Source organism: Lampris incognitus, chromosome 20 (assembly GCF_029633865.1).
Source record: "Lampris incognitus isolate fLamInc1 chromosome 20, fLamInc1.hap2, whole genome shotgun sequence".
Classification (NCBI taxonomy): domain Eukaryota; kingdom Metazoa; phylum Chordata; class Actinopteri; order Lampriformes; family Lampridae; genus Lampris; species Lampris incognitus.
In genome coordinates, this window is record NC_079230.1 from 4407584 (window position 1) to 4431904 (window position 24321).

Below are 24321 nucleotides of genomic sequence, written 5' to 3' on the forward strand. Positions count from 1 at the left end.
CCTTCCTTTGGAGGTTTACCGGGCACGTCCAACTGGGAGGAGACCCCGGGGTAGACCCAGAACTCGCTGGAGGGACTACATGTCCGTCTTTGAACCTGTCTCACAGTGAACCTGTCTCACAGTGAGCCTGTCTCACAATGCGACGTAGGACCACCGTTTTGGAGCCACGACCAAAGATATCGCCACGTTTAGTCATCTTTCATCTGAGACGGCCCAAATCGCAGTCTGTAGGAGGCTTAAGACCACACAGGGAAGGACTAACATATATACTCTGTGTGTGTGTGTGTGTGTGTGTGTGTGTGTAGGTAGGCACCCAGCTGATTCGTGGTATCTCTGGAGGGGAGAGGAAGAGAACAAACATCGGTATGGAGCTCATCATCGACCCCCCCGTCCTCTTCCTGGACGAACCCACCACAGGACTGGATGCTAGCACCGCTAACTCTGTGCTGCTGCTGCTCAAGAGGTTGGCTTACACACACACACACACACACACACACACATGTTGACAGTTGCATTTGGAAGGTTTGGTTCATTTCACATCTTTGGACTCAAATTTCTTGACAACATTTTTATCTCAATCCTCTGTCTCTCTTGCTGCAGGATGGCTAATCACCTGTCTCTCTCTCTCTGTCCACGATGGCTAATCACTGTCTCTCTGCAGGATGGCTAATCATCTGTCTCTCTGCAGGATGGCTAACCATCTGTCTCTCTCCCTCTCGCGCTCTCTCTCTCTGCAGGATGGCTAATCATGGTCGCACCATCATTCTGTCTATCCACCAACCGCGATACACCATCTACCGTCTGTTTGACAGTCTCACCCTGCTGGTTAACGGCAAACAGGTGTCTGACACACACTAAAATGTTCCCTGTGTGTGCATGAAACACATCGGATCACCGTGTCCACCGCGACACATTTGTTTGTTTGGTTTTTGATGGTTTCGTTTACATTTGTGGCTCCAGGTTTACCATGGACCAGCACAGAGCGCACTCGAGTACTTCTCTCAGATAGGTAGGACCAAAGCATTTGAATATAATTCAAACTGATTTATTACAAGTGTTCAGTGTTGGGCTCATTACTCAAGATGCACTTGATTACTCTTCTCAAAAGTAATATGATTACTTTGCTTACTAACCCTGCAATCCGTAATTTGTTACACCACTCATTATATTGCTTTTCCGCTACACCTCACGGAATTGGTAACTGGGTCCCTTTTCCTCAAAATTGAGACTTTGCATGTGTCTCTGTGTGAATGTTAGAGTTATGGGTGGTAAACGCAGCTATGGCTTCAAACCTGCAATGTAGGCAGGATTCCCACTGTGGGTGGGCACGCAGAGTTGGTGTGTGTGGGCACAGAGAGTCAGTGTGGGTGGACAGAGTCAATGTTTGTGGGCACGGAGAGTCAGGTGGGTGGGTACACAGAGTCAGGTTGTGGGCACAGAGGGTCAGTGTGGGTGGGCACAGAGGGTCAGTGTGGGTGGGCACAGAGTCAGTGTGAGTGGGTACACAGAGTCAGGTTGTGGGCACAGAGGGTCAGTGTGGGTGGGCACAGAGGGTCAGTGTGGGTGGGCACAGAGTCAGTGTGAGTGGGTACACAGAGTCAGGTTGTGGGCACAGAGTCAGGTGGGTAGGCACAGAGGGTCAGTGTGGGTGGGCACTAGGGTTGGGCATCGCTCGAAAATTTTCGATACCAAAACCAATACCCAATTCGATACGATGCCTAAACGGTACTTTCCCGATACTTTCTATTATGAAACCGTTATAGGATTATCAGCAAACTACTTTTCTATACAGCGAGCACCATGATTCATTGACACATTGTGTTATTTTGGTTCTGTACTCTCGCACTTTGAGATTGAAAGGATACAATGACAATGAGGTCAACGTGCAGACTGACACCTTTAATGTATGTTTGCTCATTCTCATTTAGCATTCTCATGCAGGAAGATTAGCATATCTGCCCTTTCTGGCAGGAGACGGGCCCTTTCTACACTAATTGTGTCCCCAACTGTTGAGAATGCTCGCTCAGCCGGAGTGGAGGATGCTTGGGGACACAAGTACCTCGCACTATAAAAAGCATAGCTTATAACCTAGCATAGCTAACATTCTATGACATTAGACTAGCTTCATTTCTGTTTTACCTCAGACATACTGCTAACGTTAGAACCACAAACACTTGACAGAACCGTTCTTACCTGTTTCATCATTGCTAGCAGTGGCACCAGAAGACCAGCGGCAGTCGTCCCCGAGCTAACGTTAACGTTGGCAGCAGCACGGACATTAACGGTATCAAACACAGAGCAGTTGTCCACTCGCAAATTTATGCCATGCGTGATCAGATGTTTCATCATATTCAACGTATTCCCAGACTTGCATTTGATGATCGCTTTGCAGCGGTTGCATGGCTAAACTTTATCTTTATGAAGTTTAGCATCTTGCCCGCCAGTTTTCAGCTCCAACCAGTCACTCCCTCACGAGACGCACACGCATACCAAACAGATTTGTCAGTCTGTGTACAACAACGCCGGCAGTGATTGGCTGGCTGCGATAGCGTTCACGTCGTCTACCGTAAAGTATCGAAATTTGGCACCGTTTTTTACCAAAGAGTTTGATACTCGGTAGGACCGAGATATTTCGGTCGGTGCCATATGGGCACTGTTTTCGATACCCAACCCTAGTGGGCACAGAGAGTCAGGTGGGCCTCGCCTGTGGGGTTTACCTGACTTTGGATCCAGAAGTCAGATATATGGCTTGCTATGTTAAATGCAGTGTATTGTAAAGTAGAGGAGATGGAGGTTTGACGGGCTGAGCCAGAGTAGGACGGAGCGAGGCAGGCAGGCCACAGAGGAAGATGAACCTGAGACTCAGGAAAACAGTGCGGGCAAAACGACAGATTTAGTTGACAGAACAATTAATCTTCGCTGTAATGTAACTGAACAATCTGTCCAAAACTGGGGTGTAGAGCTGGTATGTATATGTGCATGTCCATGTACATGTGTATATGTGTATATCTGTATATGTATACTGCAGGAGTTTGAGGATTGGATTGGTTGCAGGTATACAGGTTGATTGGCAGCGGCAGCAGGAGGGAAACTGAGCACCAGGCCCAAAGAGACAGACAGAGAAACAGACAGACAGAGATAGACAGACAACAGTGACACCTACTGGTCAAAATAAAATGGTGCATGGGGGCTGAGTGAGTAACCAGAGAAAACAAAATGTAACACAATAAACAGAAGGAAACACATACCGGCAGAAGATAATGATAACACACTTTTGGTCTCTCTTCTGCACCCCTGGTCTGTCTTCTGCACCCCTGGTCTCTCTTCTGCACCCGTGGTCTCTCTTCTGCACCTGTGGTCTCTCTTCTGCACCTCTGGTCTCTCTTCTGCACCTGTGGTCTCTCTTCTGCACCCCTGGTCTCTCTTCTGCACCTCTGGTCTCTCTTCTGCACCCCTGGTCTCTCTTCTGCACCTCTGGTCTCTCTTCTGCACCCCTGGTCTCTCTTCTGCACCTCTGGTCTCTCTTCTGCACCCCTGGTCTCTCTTCTGCACCTGTGGTCTCTCTTCTGCACCCCTGGTCTCTCTTCTGCACCTCTGGTCTCTCTTCTGCACCCCTGGTCTCTCTTCTGCACCCGTGGTCTCTCTTCTGCACCTCTGGTCTCTCTTCTGCACCTGTGGTCTCTCTTCTGCACCTGTGGTCTCTCTTCTGCACCCCTGGTCTCTCTTCTGCACCTCTGGTCTCTCTTCTGCACCTGTGGTCTCTCTTCTGCACCCGTGGTCTCTCTTCTGCACCTGTGGTCTCTCTTCTGCACCTCTGGTCTCTCTTCTGCACCTGTGGTCTCTCTTCTGCACCCCTGGTCTCTCTTCTGCACCTGTGGTCTCTCTTCTGCACCCCTGGTCTCTCTTCTGCACCTCTGGTCTCTCTTCTGCACCTGTGGTCTCTCTTCTGCACCTGTGGTCTCTCTTCTGCACCTGTGGTCTCTCTTCTGCACCCCTGGTCTCTCTTCTGCACCCCTGGTCTCTCTTCTGCACCTCTGGTCTCTCTTCTGCACCTGTGGTCTCTCTTCTGCACCCCTGGTCTCTCTTCTGCACCTGTGGTCTCTCTTCTGCACCCCTGGTCTCTCTTCTGCACCTGTGGTCTCTCTTCTGCACCCCTGGTCTCTCTTCTGCACCTGTGGTCTCTCTTCTGCACCCTGGTCTCTCTTCTGCACCTGTGGTCTCTCTTCTGCACCCCTGGTCTGTCTTCTGCACCTGTGGTCTCTCTTCTGCACCCCTGGTCTCTCTTCTGCACCCCTGGTCTCTCTTCTGCACCTCTGCTCCTACACATCCAGAATAACAGTTTACAGTTTACACCACGTTTAGTCACATTATACCAGGCGGCCTGCCGTCATAAAATGGCAGCAGCAACACGTTACAGCTACACCTCTACAACTTCAACAAAATATTATTTAGCCGTCAAAACTACGTAAAACCGCTGGTTAATGTCATCGCATCAGCAGCGAAACAATATGCATTAAAAGTTCCAACATTAGCGGTTCCTTTTTCAAAGAAAACAATGAAAAGGCACGACAGCTTTTCCACACAACTCTCCTCACCAATGCGATACGGCGCCGTGAGGGGAGGCGGAAGCTACGGAAGCACAGCAGGTACAGAAGGAGTGACGTGAAGCAACATCATTTCCACGGGGAATATTAATAACCGTAAATTAAGATAATAACTTGATAGGATAAAATTCACAAATACTTAAAATTATTAAATGATAAATAAATTCAAAAATACTAATTGGAAATAAAGAAATTAATTAAGTGCATTTACACCAGCTTGTGCACGCGTGACGGTTAAAAAAATGAGTCCTGGATGTGGATTGGATGGCTCTATTCAGTGGAGGGGTGAAAACAAAAACAAGGTTGTAACGAGTTATTTGTAGGGGGGTAACTGTAATACTATTACTGAAATTGTATTAGCAATTCGTTACACTACTCGTTACCGGGGAAAGGGGTGTTAATACTGTCACGGCAGCTCTTAAATAATTAAAATCAGGAATTACATTCAGGTAAAGGGACATTTATCTGGTTTAAGTGGTATATCTGAAAATAAATATTTATCTATTAGTTTAAAAAGTAGTGAATAGTGGACCTGGTCTAATGTAATACACGTAGTATTTTTTTAGTATTAGTTTACCTAAGAACCGATACTGTCAGTCGTACCTTTCCAGTTGAAGGTTTGGGCTTTGACTAACTGGATTCATATAGCAGAAGTGCTAGCTAAACTAGTTTGTAGTGAATTTAGGCTGACAGAGAGTAGACCAAACTTTCCTAATGCGCATGTGACAAATCACAATATTTTCAGTGTTATTTTGTGGTAAAAAGGTGAAAATCTGTAAAAACTGAGACCCAAATGCAGTTGTGCTAATTTGCTTTTTTGTCCATTGGTCTTGTGAATGGGCGGCACGGTGGCGCAGTGGTTAGCGCGGTCGCCTCACAGCAAGAAGGTCCTGGGTTCGAGCCCCGGGGTCATCCAACCTTGGGGGTCGTCCTGTGTGGAGTGTGCATGTTCTCCCCGTGTCTGCGTGGGTTTCCTTCCACAGTCCAAAGACCTGTAGGTCAGGTGACTCAAAGACATGTAGGTCAGGTGACTCAAAGACATGTAGGTCAGGTGACTCAAAGACATGTAGGTCAGGTGACTCGAAGACATGTAGGTCAGGTGACTCACCGTACTAAATTGCCCCAGGGGTGAATGAGTGTGTGTGTGTGGGGGGGGGGGGCTGTGTGGTGGCCTGTCCAGGGTGTCTCCCGGCCTGCCGCCCAATGACTGCTGGGATAGGCTCCAGCACCCCGCCACCCTGAGAGCAGGAGAAGCGGTTTGGAAAATGGATGGATGGTCTCGTGAATTATGTTTCTCCTGGTAGAACGAAAGAAATACTGAAGTGACTCCATATGAAACTACATTTCCCAGGGTACACCTGCGAGCCCCATAACAACCCGGCTGACTTCTTCCTGGATGTCATCAATGGAGACTCAACAGCCATCGCCCTCAACAGTGACCCGCAGGGTGTGTTTTGTGTGTGTGTGTGTGTGTGTGTGTGTGTGTCTCTGTGTGTGTAACGTGTTTTTCCTTGACTGTGACTGGTGAGACGTAGTTGAACGTGTTCTCTCCTCCTTCAGATCTGGACACAGAGACGGTGTCCAACTCCAGGCGGGGGATCGAGGAGCGCCTGGTGGAGGAGTACAGGAACTGCAACTACTACAAGGAGACCAAAGCTGAGCTGGGTGGGTGCTGGTTCAAATCCCTGCTCCTCCACTGACCTCCAGCTTTTCTCTCAAACAAAGTGTAAAAGTAGGAATTCGTTCTAAAAACACTAAAAGGGTCGGCCCCTTTGGTCGAGCGGTTAGTGACGTCGCCTCGTGGTGCAGTACAACCCTGGTTCGAATCCCACAGCGGACGGGAATGTTTGGTTACATTGGTGAAAGCAGTGGGATGTAACTGTAATGTAATCGACCACAGGGGCTGACCGCCTGGCTAATCAGCCAGTGAGTCCCTTTAGTAGTTTACAGTAGTCACCCTCTCCCGGAAGCACGCCCTCGTGCGTCTTTATTCCCGTGCTCCGGAGAGACTTATGAGGATCTGCACACTTCCGGATCCCACCAATGTAACCAAGCATATTTCCACCTGCAGCGGGATTCGAACCAGGTTTGTGCTGCACCACGAGGCGACATCACTAGCCGCTCGACCAAAGGGGTCAACCCCCTGGCCAACAGCCAGTGAGTCTTTTTAGTAGTTTACACTAGTAACGCTCAGTATGTCCCTAACGTCAAATAAGGTAAGTTTAGACGAGGTAAAGGTTAAGATAAGGTGAGTTAAGACGAGGTAAAGGTTAAGATAAGTTTAGACGAGGTAAAGGTTAAGATAAGGAGAGTTTAGACGAGGTAAAGGTTAAGATAAGGAGAGTTTAGACGAGGTAAAGGTTAAGATAAGGTGAGTTTAGACGAGGTAAAGGTTAAGATAAGGTGAGTTTAGACGAGGTAAAGGTTAAGGTGAGTTTAGACGAGGTAAAGGTTAAGGTGAGTTTAGACGAGGTAAAGGTTAAGATAAGGAGAGTTTAGACGAGGTAAAGGTTAAGATAAGGAGAGTTTAGACGAGGTAAAGGTTAACATAAGGAGAGTTTAGACGAGGTAAAGGTTAACATAAGGAGAGTTTAGACGAGGTAAAGGTTAAGATAAGTTTAGACGAGGTAAAGGTTAAGATAAGGTGAGTTTAGACGAGGTAAAGGTTAAGATAAGGAGAGTTTAGACGAGGTAAAGGTTAAGATAAGGAGAGTTTAGACGAGGTAAAGGTTAAGATAAGGAGAGTTTAGACGAGGTAAAGGTTAAGATAAGGTGAGTTTAGACGAGGTAAAGGTTAACATAAGGAGAGTTTAGACGAGGTAAAGGTTAAGATAAGGAGAGTTTAGACGACGTAAAGGTTAAGATAAGGAGAGTTTAGACGACGTAAAGGTTAAGATAAGGAGAGTTTAGACGAGGTAAAGGTTAAGATAAGGAGAGTTTAGACGAGGTAAAGGTTAAGATAAGGAGAGTTTAGACGAGGTAAAGGTTAAGATAAGGAGAGTTTAGACGAGGTAAAGGTTAAGATAAGGAGAGTTTAGACGAGGTAAAGGTTAAGATAAGGAGAGTTTAGACGACGTAAAGGTTAAGATAAGGAGAGTTTAGACGACGTAAAGGTTAAGATAAGGAGAGTTTAGACGAGGTAAAGGTTAAGATAAGGAGAGTTTAGACGAGGTAAAGGTTAAGATAAGGAGAGTTTAGACGACGTAAAGGTTAAGATAAGGAGAGTTTAGACGAGGTAAAGGTTAAGATAAGGAGAGTTTAGACGAGGTAAAGGTTAAGATAAGGAGAGTTTAGACGAGGTAAAGGTTAAGATAAGGAGAGTTTAGACGAGGTAAAGGTTAAGATAAGGTGAGTTTAGACGAGGTAAAAGGTTAAGATAAGATAAGTTTGGGCAAGGTAAAGGTTAAGATAAGGTGAGTTTAGACGAGGTAAAGGTTAAGATAAGGTGAGTTTAGACGAGGTAAAGGTTAAGATAAGGAGAGTTTAGACGAGGTAAAGGTTAAAATAAGGAGAGTTTAGACGAGGTAAAGGTTAAGATAAGGAGAGTTTAGACGAGGTAAAGGTTAAGATAAGGAGAGTTTAGGCGAGGTTAAGATAAGGTGAGTTTAGACGAGGTAAAGGTTAAGGAGAGTTTAGACAAGGTAAAGGTTAAGATAAGGAGAGTTTAGACGAGGTAAAGGTTAAGATAAGGAGAATATAGGCGAGGTTAAGATAAGGTGAGTTTAGACGAGGTAAAGGTTAAGATAAGGTGAGTTTAGACGAGGTAAAGGTTAAGATAAGGTGAGTTTAGACGAGGTAAAGGTTAAGATAAGGTGAGTTTAGACGAGGTAAAGGTTGAGATAAGGAGTTTAGACGAGGTAAAGGTTAAGATAAGGAGAGTTTAGACGAGGTAAAGGTTAAGATAAGGAGAGTTTAGACGAGGTAAAGGTTAAGATAAGGTGAGTTTAGACGAGGTAAAAGGTTAAGATAAGGTAAGTTTGGGCGAGGTAAAGGTTAAGATAAGGTGAGTTTAGACGAGGTAAAGGTTAAGATAAGGTGAGTTTAGACGAGGTAAAGGTTAAGATAAGGAGAGTTTAGACGAGGTAAAGGTTAAAATAAGGAGAGTTTAGACGAGGTAAAGGTTAAGATAAGGAGAGTTTAGACGAGGTAAAGGTTAAGATAAGGTGAGTTTAGACGAGGTAAAGGTTAAGATAAGGAGAGTTTAGGCGAGGTTAAGATAAGGTGAGTTTAGACGAGGTAAAGGTTAAGATAAGGAGAGTTTAGACAAGGTAAAGGTTAAGATAAGGAGAGTTTAGACGAGGTAAAGGTTAAGATAAGGAGAATATAGGCGAGGTTAAGATAAGGTGAGTTTAGACGAGGTAAAGGTTAAGATAAGGTGAGTTTAGACGAGGTAAAGGTTGAGATAAGTAGTTTAGACGAGGTAAAGGTTAAGATAAGGAGAGTTTAGACGAGGTAAAGGTTAAGATAAGGAGAGTTTAGACGAGGTAAAGGTTAAAATAAGGAGAGTTTAGACGAGGTAAAGGTTGAGATAAGGAGAGTTTAGACGAGGTAAAGGTTAAGATAAGGAGAGTTTAGACGAGGTAAAGGTTAAAATAAGGAGAGTTTAGACGAGGTAAAGGTTGAGATAAGGAGAGTTTAGACGAGGTAAAGGTTAAGATAAGGAGAGTTTAGGCGAGGTAAAGGTTGAGATAAGGAGAGTTTAGACGAGGTAAAGGTTAAGATAAGGAGAGTTTAGACGAGGTAAAGGTTAAGATAAGGTGAGTTTAGACAAGGTAAAGGTTAAGATAAGGAGAGTTTAGGCGAGGTAAAGGTTGAGATAAGGAGAGTTTAGACGAGGTAAAGGTTAAGATAAGGAGAGTTTAGACGAGGTAAAGGTTAAGATAAGGAGAGTTTAGACGAGGTAAAGGTTGAGATAAGGAGAGTTTAGACGAGGTAAAGGTTAAGATAAGGAGAGTTTAGACGAGGTAAAGGTTAACATAGTCTGACGTTCTTTCATCCAGTCCAGTTGTTTCAGCAGCTGGACGCTACAGACTGTCGCTTATTCTGGAAACTCATCACAACTGAAAAGCTGTGTTTGGTGTCAGTCCTTGTATTAAGAGACCTGTCAATCAATCTGGGAGTGACAGGAGCTTCCTGTCCCGTGCTGGTTGCCGTGGTAGCGAGGCGACCCTGTACATCTGGATTAAGGACTGTAACTTTAACAGCATTGGTAAAACGGCGCAGTAGACTGTGATGGCCATTTGATAGTTAATAGTAATACTCAGTAAAGTAATGCTATACAGGCAGATAAACAAGCATTGTTGTACTGTAAACCGCTATATCTCATTATATGTTGGGAATCATTTAGGAGTTCAGTCCATTTATCTACCAAATACTTTGGACTAACGTCAGCTTCTCATGTATTCATATGTGCAATATGCTCAATGAAATGATCAAATTCCAACTCAAGACGTTTACCTGAGGCTTTAGCATCAGTGCTAATTAGCACTGATGCTAAAGCCCAATTTATGCTCCAAATGTCGGCTAGTCTGCGAGCCGACATAAGAAAATGTGTCATGTACACGACAACCCTGGGAGACACAAAAAGTGTCTCTCATGACATCAAAATTGTCGAGAGACATCTGTCTGCTAGTCGACATTTGGAGTATAAATTGGGCCTAACGCCTCAAACTATTAGCACTGATGCTAACGCCTCAAAGTATTAGCACTGATGCTAACACTGCGACTCTGTTCATGTTTCAGAGAGGATCATATTGGGTAAGGAGACGTCGACACGCCCGCCATTCAGGACCATCACATACACCACGGGCTTCCTGACCCAGTTCAGATGGGTTCTGAAGAGAACCTTCAAGAACCTGATGCTGAACCCACAGACCTCCGTAGCACAGGTAGTACAATACACACACACACACACACACACACACACACCTCCCAGACAGCATCCGGATGTGGGCCACTTCAGGCAATGATGCGGCACTGCTGGTCTTCTTCTGGCCTTGACAAAATGGATGTGAGCCTGAAGTGGCCCACATGTATAATAGCAAATATGGCCCAAATGTGCCAAATCAAATGTGAGCCTTTTTTGGCAAAGATGCGGTGCTCTGGGCAACATGTGATCTGGATGTGACCCTGAAGTGGCCCGTGTGGTAAATGGTGAATATGGCCCAAATATCACAAAACTAATATGGCCACCTTTGGCAAATATGTGGCACATGTGGCATTGCTATGGCTTGGTTCTGGCCCAGATCTGGCAAACAGGAGCGGACCGCCCAAGTGTCATCATTCCATGTGGTATGTGGGCCGGATGAAAGTATCGGGTGTGGGACGGGTCCGGGCCACAGCAGTTTTACTATCTGGGCTGTCATGTTCATGTGTAAGAAGCCTTCCTTAAAGTCTGCTCAAACAATTCAGAACAAAAGGTGTTTGTCATCAGACGTGTCAGATTTGCAGGGGTGAAACATGCTCAGGCACCATCAGCTCCATGACTGACAGGGTGAACCATGTGATCAAGCTCAAACATCACACAACTTACCGACACGTGTACATATTACAGTGAATTCGGGGGGCAGCCGGGAACCGCCGGACTGCGCTAACCAGTCAACTAAAAGGTCCGACCCGTTAGCCAGGGGCTAGCGAGTCTTCATCCGTGGTCGTTACACTACCCCCTCTTTCGGGAAGCGCCCCTCACGCCTCCGATGGCCTCACCATCCCACTTCTGACACCAAGGCAGAGAATTCAGGGGGGCAGCCGAGAACCGCTGCAGCCGGGACGCAGACCTGGGTCTCCTGCACCACGGGCGACTACGTTAACCAGTCGGCTAGAGGTCCGACCCGTTAGCCAAGGGCCAGCGCGTCTTCATCCGTGGTCGTTACAGTATCTTATAATCTCACGTCCAAATGTATGATTTAACATTTAACGTTACATCGTTACAAGTAATGATGACTTTCATTCCATCGTTTAGTCGATAAACTCTCAAAAACTGGGACAAACGCATCACAAATTCCCAGAAATCTCTTAAAACGGCAGGCAGCCCGACCAACCCTAGAGTCTTGATTAGGTAATGACCTGGTGATGAAGACGAACACATCGTACACCTTAAACTGCACCCAGGAAAAGACTCACACTGATGAAGACCTAGCAACATGACCACGGGTTACCGGAGTCAGTAGTGATGATGAGACTGATGTACTTGTACTTCATGTCATGTGTGTGGTGTGGCTGTAGATAGCAGTGACCACCTTCCTGGCTCTGATCGTAGGAAGCATTTTCTACGACGTCCAAGACAACCAGAGCGGCGTGCAGAACAGGTACGCTACGCTGCCCTGACAGGCCTACTTCACTAGACACAGCAGGAGTACTAGCAGTACTACTAGTACTAGTAGTACTGCTAGTACTAGTAGTACTAGTACTGTTTCACCCCTCAGATTGGTATACTGCACGTTCATCAGCAGGTGTCTATTTGCACTGTATTTGTCTCAGGTTCGGCGCCCTCTTCTTCATCACCGTCAATCAGTGTTTCAGCTCCTTGTCGTCCGCTGAGCTCTTCATCGCAGAGAGAAAAATCTTCACGTAGGACAGACACACACACACACACACACATCGCAGAGAGAACTCTTCACATAGGACTCACACACCGCAGAGAGAAAACTCTTCACATAGGACACACACATCACAGAGAGAACTCTTCACATAGGACACACACATCACAGAGAGAAAACTCTTCACATAGGACACACACACACACATCACAGAGAGAACTCTTCACATAGGACACACACACACACCGCAGAGAGAAAACTCTTCACATAGGACACACACATCACAGAGAGAACTCTTCACATAGGACACACACACACACATCGCAGAGAGAACTCTTCACATAGGACACACACACAATCACAGAGAGAAAACTCTTCACATAGGACACACACTGCAGAGAGAAAACTCTTCACATAGGACACACACAATCACAGAGAGAACTCTTCACATAGGACTCACACACCGCAGAGAGAAAACTCTTCACATAGGACACACACATCACACACACACACCGCAGAGAGAAAACTCTTCACATAGGACTCACACACCGCAGAGAGAAAACTCTTCACATAGGACACACACATCACACACACACACCGCAGAGAGAAAACTCTTCACATAGGACTCACACACTGCAGAGAGAAAACTCTTCACATAGGACACACACATCACACACACACACCGCAGAGAGAAAACTCTTCACATAGGACTCACACACTGCAGAGAGAAAACTCTTCACATAGGACACACACATCACACACACACACCGCAGAGAGAAAACTCTTCACATAGGACACACACATCACACACACACACCGCAGAGAGAAAACTCTTCACATAGGACACACACACAATCACAGAGAGAACTCTTCACATAGGACACACACACAGACATCACAGAGAGAACTCTTCACATAGGACACACACACACACACACACACTCTCAGAGAGAACTCTTCACATAGGACTCACACACACTGCAGAGAGAAAACTCTTCACATAGGACACACATACACACACACCGCAGAGAGAAAACTCTTCACATAGGACTCACACACAACCACAGAGAGAACTCTTCACATAGGACACACACACAATCACAGAGAAAACTCTTCACATAGGACACACACACAATCACAGAGAGAACTCTTCACATAGGACACACACACCGCAGAGAGAACTCTTCACATAGGACACACATACATCACAGAGAGAACTCTTCACATAGGACACACATACATCACAGAGAAAACTCTTCACATAGGACACACATACATCACAGAGAGAACTCTTCACATAGGACACACATACATCACAGAGAGAACTCTTCACATAGGACACACATACATCACAGAGAAAACTCTTCACATAGGACTCACACACATCGCAGAGAGAAAACTCTTCACATAGGACACACATACATCACAGAGAGAACTCTTCACATAGGACACACATACATCACAGAGAAAACTCTTCACATAGGACTCACACACATCGCAGAGAGAAAACTCTTCACATAGGACACACATACATCACAGAGAGAACTCTTCACATAGGACACATACATCACAGAGAAAACTCTTCACATAGGACACACATACATCACAGAGAAAACTCTTCACATAGGACACACATACATCACAGAGAGAACTCTTTACATAGGACTCACACACATCGCAGAGAGAAAACTCTTCACATAGGACACACACACACACATCGCAGAGAGAAAACTCTTCACATAGGACACACACACACAACGCAGAGAGAAAACTCTTCACATAGGACTCACACATCACAGAGAAAACTCTTCACATAGGACACACATACACACACATCGCAGAGAGAAAACTCTTCACATAGGACACACACACACACATCGCAGAGAGAAAACTCTTCACATAGGACACACACACATCGCAGAGAAAACTCTTCACGTAGGACACACACACACACATCGCAGAGAGAAAACTCTTCACGTAGGACACACACACACAAAGAGAGAAACTCTTCACATAGGACACACATCGCAGAGAAAAAACTCTTCACATAGGACTCACACATCACAGAGAAAACTCTTCACATAGGACACACATACACACACATCGCAGAGAGAAAACTCTTCACATAGGACACACACACACACATCGCAGAGAGAAAACTCTTCACATAGGACACACACACACACACATCGCAGAGAGAAAACTCTTCACATAGGACACACACACACACACACAACGCAGAGAGAAAACTCTTCACATAGGACTCACACATCACAGAGAAAACTCTTCACATAGGACACACATACACACACATCGCCGAGAGAAAACTCTTCACATAGGACACACACACACACATCGCAGAGAGAAAACTCTTCACATAGGACACACATCGCAGAGAGAAAACTCTTCACATAGGACACACACACATCGCAGAGAGAAAACTCTTCACGTAGGACACACACACACACATCGCAGAGAGAAAACTCTTCACATAGGACACACACACATCGCAGAGAAAACTCTTCACGTAGGACACACACACACACATCGCAGAGAGAAAACTCTTCACGTAGGACACACACACACAAAGAGAGAAACTCTTCACATAGGACACACATCGCAGAGAAAAAACTCTTCACATAGGACTCACACATCACAGAGAAAACTCTTCACATAGGACACACATACACACACATCGCAGAGAGAAAACTCTTCACATAGGACACACACACACACATCGCAGAGAGAAAACTCTTCACATAGGACACACACACATCGCAGAGAGAAAACTCTTCACATAGGACACACACACACACACACAACGCAGAGAGAAAACTCTTCACATAGGACTCACATATCACAGAGAAAACTCTTCACATAGGACACACATACACACACATCGCCGAGAGAAAACTCTTCACATAGGACACACACACACACATCGCAGAGAGAAAACTCTTCACATAGGACACACATCGCAGAGAGAAAACTCTTCACATAGGACACACACACATCGCAGAGAGAAAACTCTTCACGTAGGACACACACACACACATCGCAGAGAGAAAACTCTTCACATAGGACACACACACATCGCAGAGAGAAAACTCTTCACGTAGGACACACATACACACACATCGCAGAGAGAAAACTCTTCACGTAGGACACACACACACACATCGCAGAGAGAAAACTCTTCACGTAGGACACACACACACACAATCACAGAGAGAAACTCTTCACATAGGACACACATACACACACACCGCAGAGAGAAAACTCTTCACATAGGACTCACACACAATCACAGAGAAAACTCTTCACATAGGACACACACACAATCACAGAGAGAACTCTTCACATAGGACACACACACATCAGAGAGAACTCTTCACATAGGACACACATACATCACAGAGAAAACTCTTCACATAGGACACACATACATCACAGAGAAAACTCTTCACATAGGACACACATACATCACAGAGAAAACTCTTCACATAGGACACACATACATCACAGAGAAAACTCTTCACATAGGACACACATACATCACAGAGAAAACTCTTCACATAGGACACACATACATCACAGAGAAAACTCTTCACATAGGACACACACACATCACAGAGAGAACTCTTCACATAGGACACACATACATCACAGAGAGAACTCTTCACATAGGACACACACACACACATCGCAGAGAGAAAACTCTTCACATAGGACACACACACACACACATCGCAGAGAGAAAACTCTTCACATAGGACTCACACACACACACATCGCAGAGAGAAAACTCTTCACATAGGACACACACACACGTTAACAGTTGTGAACCCTGTGTGTCTGCAGTCACGAGTACATCAGTGGTTACTACAGAGTGTCTGTGTACTTCCTGTCCAAGATCCTGTCTGACATCCTCACTCTGAGAACCGTCCCTGCCATGATATTCAGCTGTGTGGCTTATTTCCTCGTGGGTGAGTAAAAACACCCACCCACCCACTCTCTCTCCACCTGTCCTCCATTTTAGACAGACAGTCAGCGTGTCTGTCTCTCCCCGCCGGACTCTTACTGAAACTGACTGAGGCCCAGTGGTTATTGTGTAGGACGCCCTTTAGTGTGAGACAGAAACAGTAATGTGTAGTCTGCCTGTTGCGTGTGTGTGTGTGTGTTCAGGTTTTAAGGCGACTGTAGAATCCTTCTTCCTCTTCATGTTCTCCGTGGTTCTGGTGGCGTACGCGGCCACCTCCATGGCTCTGGCCATCTCGGCAGACCAGACCGTGGTGGCCATCGCCAACATCTTCATGACCATCGCCTGTGTCTTCATGATGGTGAGACACACACCTGAAGACACACATGTGGCAGGAAGAAAGAAAAGAAAAAACCTAAAACATGTCAAAGTACTAATCTCTCTCTCTCTCCAGATCTTTGCTGGTTTGTTGGTAAATCTTCCCAGTATCCCTGTGTGGCTTTCATGGCTGAAATACTTTAGTATACCAAGATACGGACTCACTGTAAGTATATATATATATGCACACAAACAGTACACACATATGGAGATATAATTTGTAAAGGTGTCATTAATACAATGAAGATAATGTCAGTGGGTCTCTCTCTCTCTCTCTCTAGGCACTTCAGATTAATGAGTTTGTGGGTTTGAAATTCTGTGGTGGACAAAACATATCTATCACAATACCTGGACTCAGGTAACACACCCACACACGACATATTTTGTTGTCTCCCCCTAGTGGACAAAGGGACACATTACATTTAAAGTCACAACGTGATAAAAGTTGCTTCAATTTATCCATCCATCCATTATCCAAACCGCTCGTCCTGCTCAGGGTCACGGGATGCTGGAGCCTAAACCCAGAAGTAATTGGGCGGCAGGCGAGGAGACGCCCTGGACAGGCCGCCAGGCCATCACAGGGCCAACACACATTCACACCTAGGGACCACTTAGTCTCACCAACAAACAGTGTCCTTTCTCTTCTTGTGTGCTTGACTGGTGTGATGTGAGTCTCCCTTGTGTGCACGTGCAGTCTGTCCTCATCCCAGGTCTCTGTGGTGGTCTCCACCTGGACACTGCTTGGCGTCCCCTTCATCATTCTCTTTTTATATATCTTATAAATCCATATAATTTTGCTGTCCTGATTTAACGTTACGTCCTTCTCTCACTCAGATGTGTGTGCGTCGTTTTAGTCCAATAAAATGAAAATTCTGTCATTTTGATAATTTTGTACAAGTCGTATATCATCCAGTCAGTAAGCATGTTAATTAGATACTAAAACTGAAAAACATGTTTTACTTGGTTAAGTCACTCAAGCAAGATCATTGAAAGTCTTGTCAGTCAGTCATCTGTCTTCGTGCTCCAGAGCCTAACAGGAACCTTTCTCCTCGTTGTCTCTAGTTGCACGGGGGAAGAATTTCTGGAGGAACAGGGCGTGGATTACTCCAAATGGGGCTTCTGGCAGAACCACCTGGCCTTGATTATCATGATCATCATCTTCCTCAGCATCGCATACCTCAAACTACGATTCATCAGGAAGTTCACCTAGACCATCCTCATCCTCCTCATCTTCATCCTGATCAACTATTATTAGAACGTACAAACCTGCGATCATTGACTGTTAGTAAAATAATGACTGAAACAGTGATCCATCAATCAGCACTTACTGTCTACTTCCTAAATGCGACTAGAAACTCCATCAAAGCTTTGAAGCATCGTGCCGAAGAGCCGTAGATCATGCTAGATTGCAAGAGGAAACCGGGAAATTGTGGACAAAGTATTTTTAATTCATTTCACCAAATCTCAACTTCAGAAGGCTTTCTATGGGTTAAATTTTGCGGAAGAAAAACACCTTTAACTTAATAAAGAAGCCATTGACAGGCACATCTGCTGAATGAGTTTAATATTTTTTTAGCTTCAACAATTCCTCCTCTAAATCAGTGTTTTATAAATATATATGGTGCATGCATCCCATGCAAGACCAAGCCCCTCCATGGGATGTACCATCGACAGATAGAAGACAGAGTGGCTAGAAAAGGCTGGACTGAAGGACAGCACAGAGGTTCTGATCATAGCAGCACAAGAACAGGCAATCAGAACCAGATCGGTTGAGGCAGGGGTCTACCACACCAGACAAGACCCAAGATGCAGGCTGTGCAAAGATGCCCCTGAGACAGTCCAGCACTTAGTAGCAGGGTGTAAGATGCTAGCTGGGAAAGCGTACACTGAAAGGCATAACCAGGTGGCTGGGAGAGTGTACAGGAATATCTGTACCGAATACAGATTGGAAGTCCCAAAGTCCAAATGGGAGACACCACCAAAGGTGGTTGAGAATGGCAGAGCTAAGATCCTGTGGGACTTCAAGTTCCAGGCTGTCAAGCAGGTGCTGGCTAACCAACCAGACATTGTGGTGGTCGACAAGGAACAGAAGCAGTAGTGCTCGATGCAGCAATCCCGAGCAACGGCACCCAGATAGCAAAATTGCTGTGGCTCAGACTTGCCCCACACCGACACTTTCATCTGGCCCACATACCGAGTGGGATGATGGCACTTGGGCGGTCCGCTCCTGTTTGCCAGATCTGGGCCAGAACCAAGCTATAGCAATGCTGCATGTGCCACATATTTGCCAAGGGTGGCCCATATTTGTTTTGTGTTATTTGGGCCATATTCACCATTTACCACACGGGCCACTTCAGGGTCACATCCAGATTACATGTTGCCATGAGCACCGCATCTTTGCCAAAAAAGGCCCACATTTGATTTGGCATATTTGGGCCATGTTTGCTATTATACATGTGGGCCACTTCAGGCTCACATCCATTTTGTCAGGGCCAGAAGAAGACCAGCAGTGCCGCATCATTGCCCGAAGTGGCCCACATCCGGATGCTGTCTGGGCAACATCAGGAAGAAAGAGCATGAGAAGCTAGAGAAACACCAAGGGCTGAGGGAAGAACTAGATGGGATGTGGAAGGTGAAATCCACAGTAGTCCCAGTGGTAATAGGAGCACTAGGGGCTGTGACCCCCAAAATGAGAGAGTGGCTCCAGCAGATTCCAGGAAGAACATCTGAGGTCTCTGTCCAGAAGAGTGTGGTCCTAGGAACAGCTGAGATACTACGTAGAATGTATTTGTGTAAGGCTGGTAGCAGGTTGGTTGAAAAGCAGTGTTAGTTTTATAAAAAGCTGGTTTGTGTGTCACTGTCCGCTTGATTATTGCGTAATACTATGTTTATGAATGATTTCAAGTTCAACGTTATTATCATCACTTTCTGTGTTTCAAAACAAAGATGTGCTCTACACAGATGTTTACACTGTAAAGTCAATAAAATATTTTTTGCGGTTCTGGTGTTCTGAAAATCCTTTTGTTAGTCCAATAACATCAGAGACGCACACGTGATTATTTTGTTAGATGGAGGTTTCTGGACACGTTGCAGTGGGTGGATGTGTGTTAGGAGCCGTCATGTCTCTACTGAGGGACGACCTCCAGACATGGACCAGCCCACACCTCTGTCATGTCTCTACTGAGGGATGACCTGCAGACATGGACCAGCCCACACCTCTGTCATGTCTCTACTGAGGGACGACCTGCAGACATGGACCAGCCCACACCTCTGTCATGTCTACTGAGGGACGACATCCACACATGGACCAGCCCACACCTCTGTCATGTCTACTGAGGGACGACATCCAGACATGGACCAGCCCACACCTGTCATGTCTCTACTGAGGGACGACCTGCAGACATGGACCAGCCCACACCTCTGTCATGTCTCTACTGAGGGACGACCTGCAGACATGGACCAGCCCACACCTCTGTCATGTCTCTACTGAGGGATGACCTGCAGACATGGACCAGCCCACACCTCTGTCATGTCTCTACTGAGGGACGACCTGCAGACATGGACCAGCCCACACCTCTGTCATGTCTCTACTGAGGGATGACCTGCAGACATGGACCAGCCCACACCTCTGTCATGTCTCTACTGAGGGACGACATCCACACATGGACCAGCCCACACCTCTGTCATGTCTCTACTGAGGGATGACCTGCAGACATGGACCAGCCCACACCTCTGTCATGTCTCTACTGAGAGACGACCTCGAGACATGGACCAGCCCACACCTCTGTCATGTCTCTACTGAGGGACGACCTCCAGACATGGACCAGCCCACACCTCTGTCATGTCTCTACTGAGGGACGACCTGCAGACATGGACCAGCCCACACCTCTGTCATGTCTACTGAGGGATGACCTGCAGACATGGACCAGCCCACACCTCTGTCATGTCTCTACTGAGGGACGACCTGCAGACATGGACCAGCCCACACCTCTGTCATGTCTCTACTGAGGGACGACATCCAGACATGGACCAGCCCACACCTCTGTCAGGTCTCTACTGAGGGACGACCTGCAGACATGGACCAGCCCACACCTCTGTCATGTCTACTGAGGGACGACCTGCAGACATGGACCAGCCCACACCTCTGTCAGGTCTCTACTGAGGGACGACCTGCAGACATGGACCAGCCCAGAGATCAGTCAGTGATGACTTCTTACTCTCATATCACTTTACAAGAGATTAGATGGATAAAGGTTGTGCCATGACAAGATAATAATGAGATCATTAACACAAACACACACATGCACAGACAAACACATGCAGACGTACACAGACACACCCACATGTACACATACACACACACATACAGACGTACACACACAGACGTACACACATGCATGAACTGTAACATTCAAATCTACACGTGACAATATTAGATCAATGTGTGTGTATATGTATGTGTGTCTGTCTTTGTGTGTGTGCATATGTGTGTGTTTGTAAAATGATACTGTTTTGTGGTTGCTGCCATGGAAACAGCAGGTAACAACACTATGAGCTGGTGTGTGTGTGTTTGTGTTTCCAAAGATCTTGTCCTGTAACTCAGGTGGAACAAGGTATTACCCGACACACACACACAGACACACACACACACACACACACACACCTGGTTAGTGGCTGAGTAATGGCCTCTGTCAGTAAACTGGATGTGCAGCTGAAGAGAGGTTACAGACCATTGCAGACTGGTTGTACTGGTTGGCTCCCAGTTGTTCCACCTGCTTTGGTTGAATGAATCACATCATAAGAAAATGGTTTGAACAACGTGTTTGTACAACATACAACATGGGTCGTTCTGAAGAGCTCAGTGAATTCAAGTGTGGTACTGTTATAGGACGCCACCTTTGCAATAAGATATTGCTGGATATCCCACGGTCAACTGTATGTGGTGTTATTGAAAAGTGGAAGCGTTTAGGAACAACAGCAACTCAGCCAGGAAGTGGCAGGCCACATAAAGTCACACAGCGGGGTCAACGAGTGCTGAGGCGCATAGTGCGTAAGAGTCGCCAACGCTCTGTTGACTCAATAACTGCAGAGCTCCAAACTTCCTCTGGGATCAACATCAGCACAAAAACTGTGTGCCAGGAGCTTGATGGAATGGCTTTCCATGGCCGAGCAGCTGCATGCAAGCCTTACATCACCAAGCACGATGCCAAGCGTCGGATGGAGTGGTGTAAAGCACACTGCCACTGGACTCTGGAGCAGCGGAAACGGGTTCTGTGGAGTGACGAATCACGCTTCTCTGTCTGACAGTCTGGATGGACGAGTCTGGGTTTGGTGGATACCAGAAGAATGTTACCTGCCTGACTGCATTGTGCCAACTGTAAAGTTTGGTGGAGGAGGGATAATGGTATGGGGTTGTTTTTCAGGGGTTGGGCTAGGGCCCTTAGTTCCAGTGAAGGGAAATCTTAATGCTTCAGCATACCAAGACATTTTGGACAAGTCTATGCTTCCAACTTTGTGGGAACAGTTTGGGGATGGCCCTTTTCTGTTCCAGCATGACTGTGCCCCAGTGCATAAAGCAAGGTCCATTAAGACATGGTTGGGTGAGTTTGGTGTGGAAGAACTTGACTGGCCCGCACAGAGCCCTGACCTCAACCCCATCGAACAGCTTTGGGATGAACTAGAACAGAGATTGTGAGCCAGGACCTCTCGTGCAACATCAGTGCCTAACTTCACAAATGCTCTTCTGGATGAATGGACAAAAATTCCCACAGACACACTCCAAAATCTTGTGGAAAGCCTTCCCAGAAGAGTGGAAGCTGTTAGCGCTCGACTGTATAAATTGAAACCAATCGTTGACTGGTTAGGTGTTCCGCCCGGAAGGTTAGCAGAGACACAAGCTGCCTCAGCATGTGTCTCTGGGTGTCTCCAAAAACTGCTAACCTTCCGGGCGGAACACCTAACCAGACAAAGATCAGTTCCTATTTATACAATCGAGCGCTAATCGGCTCCTACAGACAGTACTGGGTGAGGCCGCCGCAAACGTGAATTCATGCTGCCATCTTCCCACACCGGAAACGGATTTGTGCAGATAGATTCCTTTAATCCGCCAGGGGGGGAAATGCGGCTAAAGTCTCCATCATAAATACTATAGATATGTTATCAATAAACTCTCTCATACATACTATAGATATGTTATCAATAAACTCTCTCATACATACTATAGATATGTTATCAATAAACTCTCATACATACTATAGATATGTTATCAATAAACTCTCTCATACATATTACAGATATGTTATCAGTAGTGTTGTGTCAGCCATCACAGATCACCTTGAGCAAGGCAGCAAAGCCGAACCGTGGATAATGGAAGCAGAAAGGTGAATCAGTTGACCGGGACACCGTTTAGTGGGAGAAGTGTGTCCGGATGAACTGAGTCACCTTGCTGTGCTTTTCTCACCTGGATTACTGAGCATGCATCAAGACAAGGGAAGCAGATTGGTTGTACTGGGAACCTGCCAGTGGTCCAACAACACTGGTTTACTTTCTTTTCCCCACACTTATAAGCAAGGCCAACATATGGGGACTAAATAAACCTGTACAGTCAGCTGACTGCGCAGCCACATGCACAGCTGACCAGGATTTCACAATCAATAGCTCACGTAAAGGAACAAAGAAATGAGAGAAAGATAAAAAAAGGAGGTGAAAAACGAAGTGGGTACAAATAATGCTAAAAGACGCAAAACAGTGTGATGCACAATCCTGTCAGTCTGCAGTTAAAGTCTGGATGCAGCAAAACCTCCTCAAACTCAACAGCGACAAAACTGAACCCCTCTTCATTGGCTCCAAGTCCACTCTCAGCCAAATCAACAACCCTGCACCCACCATCGATGGCACTACTGTCTCCCCTTCCCCCCAGGCACCCACGCAGCCTTGGTGTGATCCCTGATCCCACCCTCTCCCTGGAGCCACATATCCGCCACATGGTCAAATCCTCCTTCCTCCACCTTCGCAACATTGCAAAAATAAGATCCTCTCTCACTCGCCCTGCTGCTGAGATGCTGATCCATGCCTTCACCTCCTCCCGCCTTGATTACTGCAGCTCACTCCTCTATAGCATCAGTGCTAGGTCTGTCAAGAGACTCCAACTGGTCCAGAACGCATCCGCCCGACTTTTAACTTTCACCAAATCCTGGCACCACACCACCCCAGTCCTAAAAGACCTCCTCCTGGTTCTTACATATAAAGCCCTTCACAAACTGGCTCCCCCATACCTCACCTATCTCCTCTGCCCCTACCAACCCTCTCGGTCCCTCAGATCCACCTCAGCCTCCCTTCTCTCCGGCCCCAGGTCCAACCTCCGCGGCTTTGGTGACCGAGCCTTCTCCAGAGCAGCTCCCAGGCTCTGGAACTCACTTCCCCAAATCATTAGAGACTCAGAATCCCTCCCACTCTTCCAATCCCGTCTCAAGACACACCTCTTCTCCATTACCTTCTCGTGCCCCCCCGTCCGCTCATCCACCCCTGTATGTCTGCCCCCCTTCCCATCCACCCCTGTATGTCTGCCCCCTCTTCCCATCCACCCCTGTATGTCTGCCCCCTCTTCCCATCCACCCCTGTATGTCTGCCCCCCCCTTCCCATCCACCCCTGTATGTCTGCCCCCCTTCCCATCCACCCCTGTATGTCTGCCCCCCCCTTCCCATCCACCCCTGTATGTCTGCCCCCCCCTTCCCATCCACCCCTGTATGTCTGCCCCCCCCTCCCATGATTTATTATTACTACTATTACTGAAAAGACAGAAACTATCTGAGATCAATTCCT

General features: G+C 46.5%; 1 protein-coding gene across 4 annotated transcripts in view; it reads left to right on the forward strand.

Annotated features, from left to right (window-relative positions):
• The window catches only part of LOC130130330 (broad substrate specificity ATP-binding cassette transporter ABCG2-like), a 41630-nt gene extending 22132 nt beyond the window's left edge, over window positions 1-19498 (forward strand). For all 4 annotated transcript variants that reach the window (XM_056299998.1, XM_056299999.1, XM_056300000.1 and 1 more), the window contains 13 exons: window positions 306-463; window positions 738-840; window positions 961-1009; window positions 5956-6051; window positions 6165-6269; window positions 10347-10492; window positions 11829-11911; window positions 12084-12173; window positions 16004-16128; window positions 16328-16482; window positions 16576-16665; window positions 16781-16857; window positions 17562-19498. In XM_056299998.1, the coding sequence (XP_056155973.1) occupies window positions 306-463; window positions 738-840; window positions 961-1009; window positions 5956-6051; window positions 6165-6269; window positions 10347-10492; window positions 11829-11911; window positions 12084-12173; window positions 16004-16128; window positions 16328-16482; window positions 16576-16665; window positions 16781-16857; window positions 17562-17709 (1425 nt within the window). In that variant the 3' untranslated portion in view covers window positions 17710-19498. The remainder of the gene's footprint in view (window positions 1-305; window positions 464-737; window positions 841-960; window positions 1010-5955; window positions 6052-6164; window positions 6270-10346; window positions 10493-11828; window positions 11912-12083; window positions 12174-16003; window positions 16129-16327; window positions 16483-16575; window positions 16666-16780; window positions 16858-17561) is intronic.
• Window positions 19499-24321: the final 4823 nt, after the last annotated feature.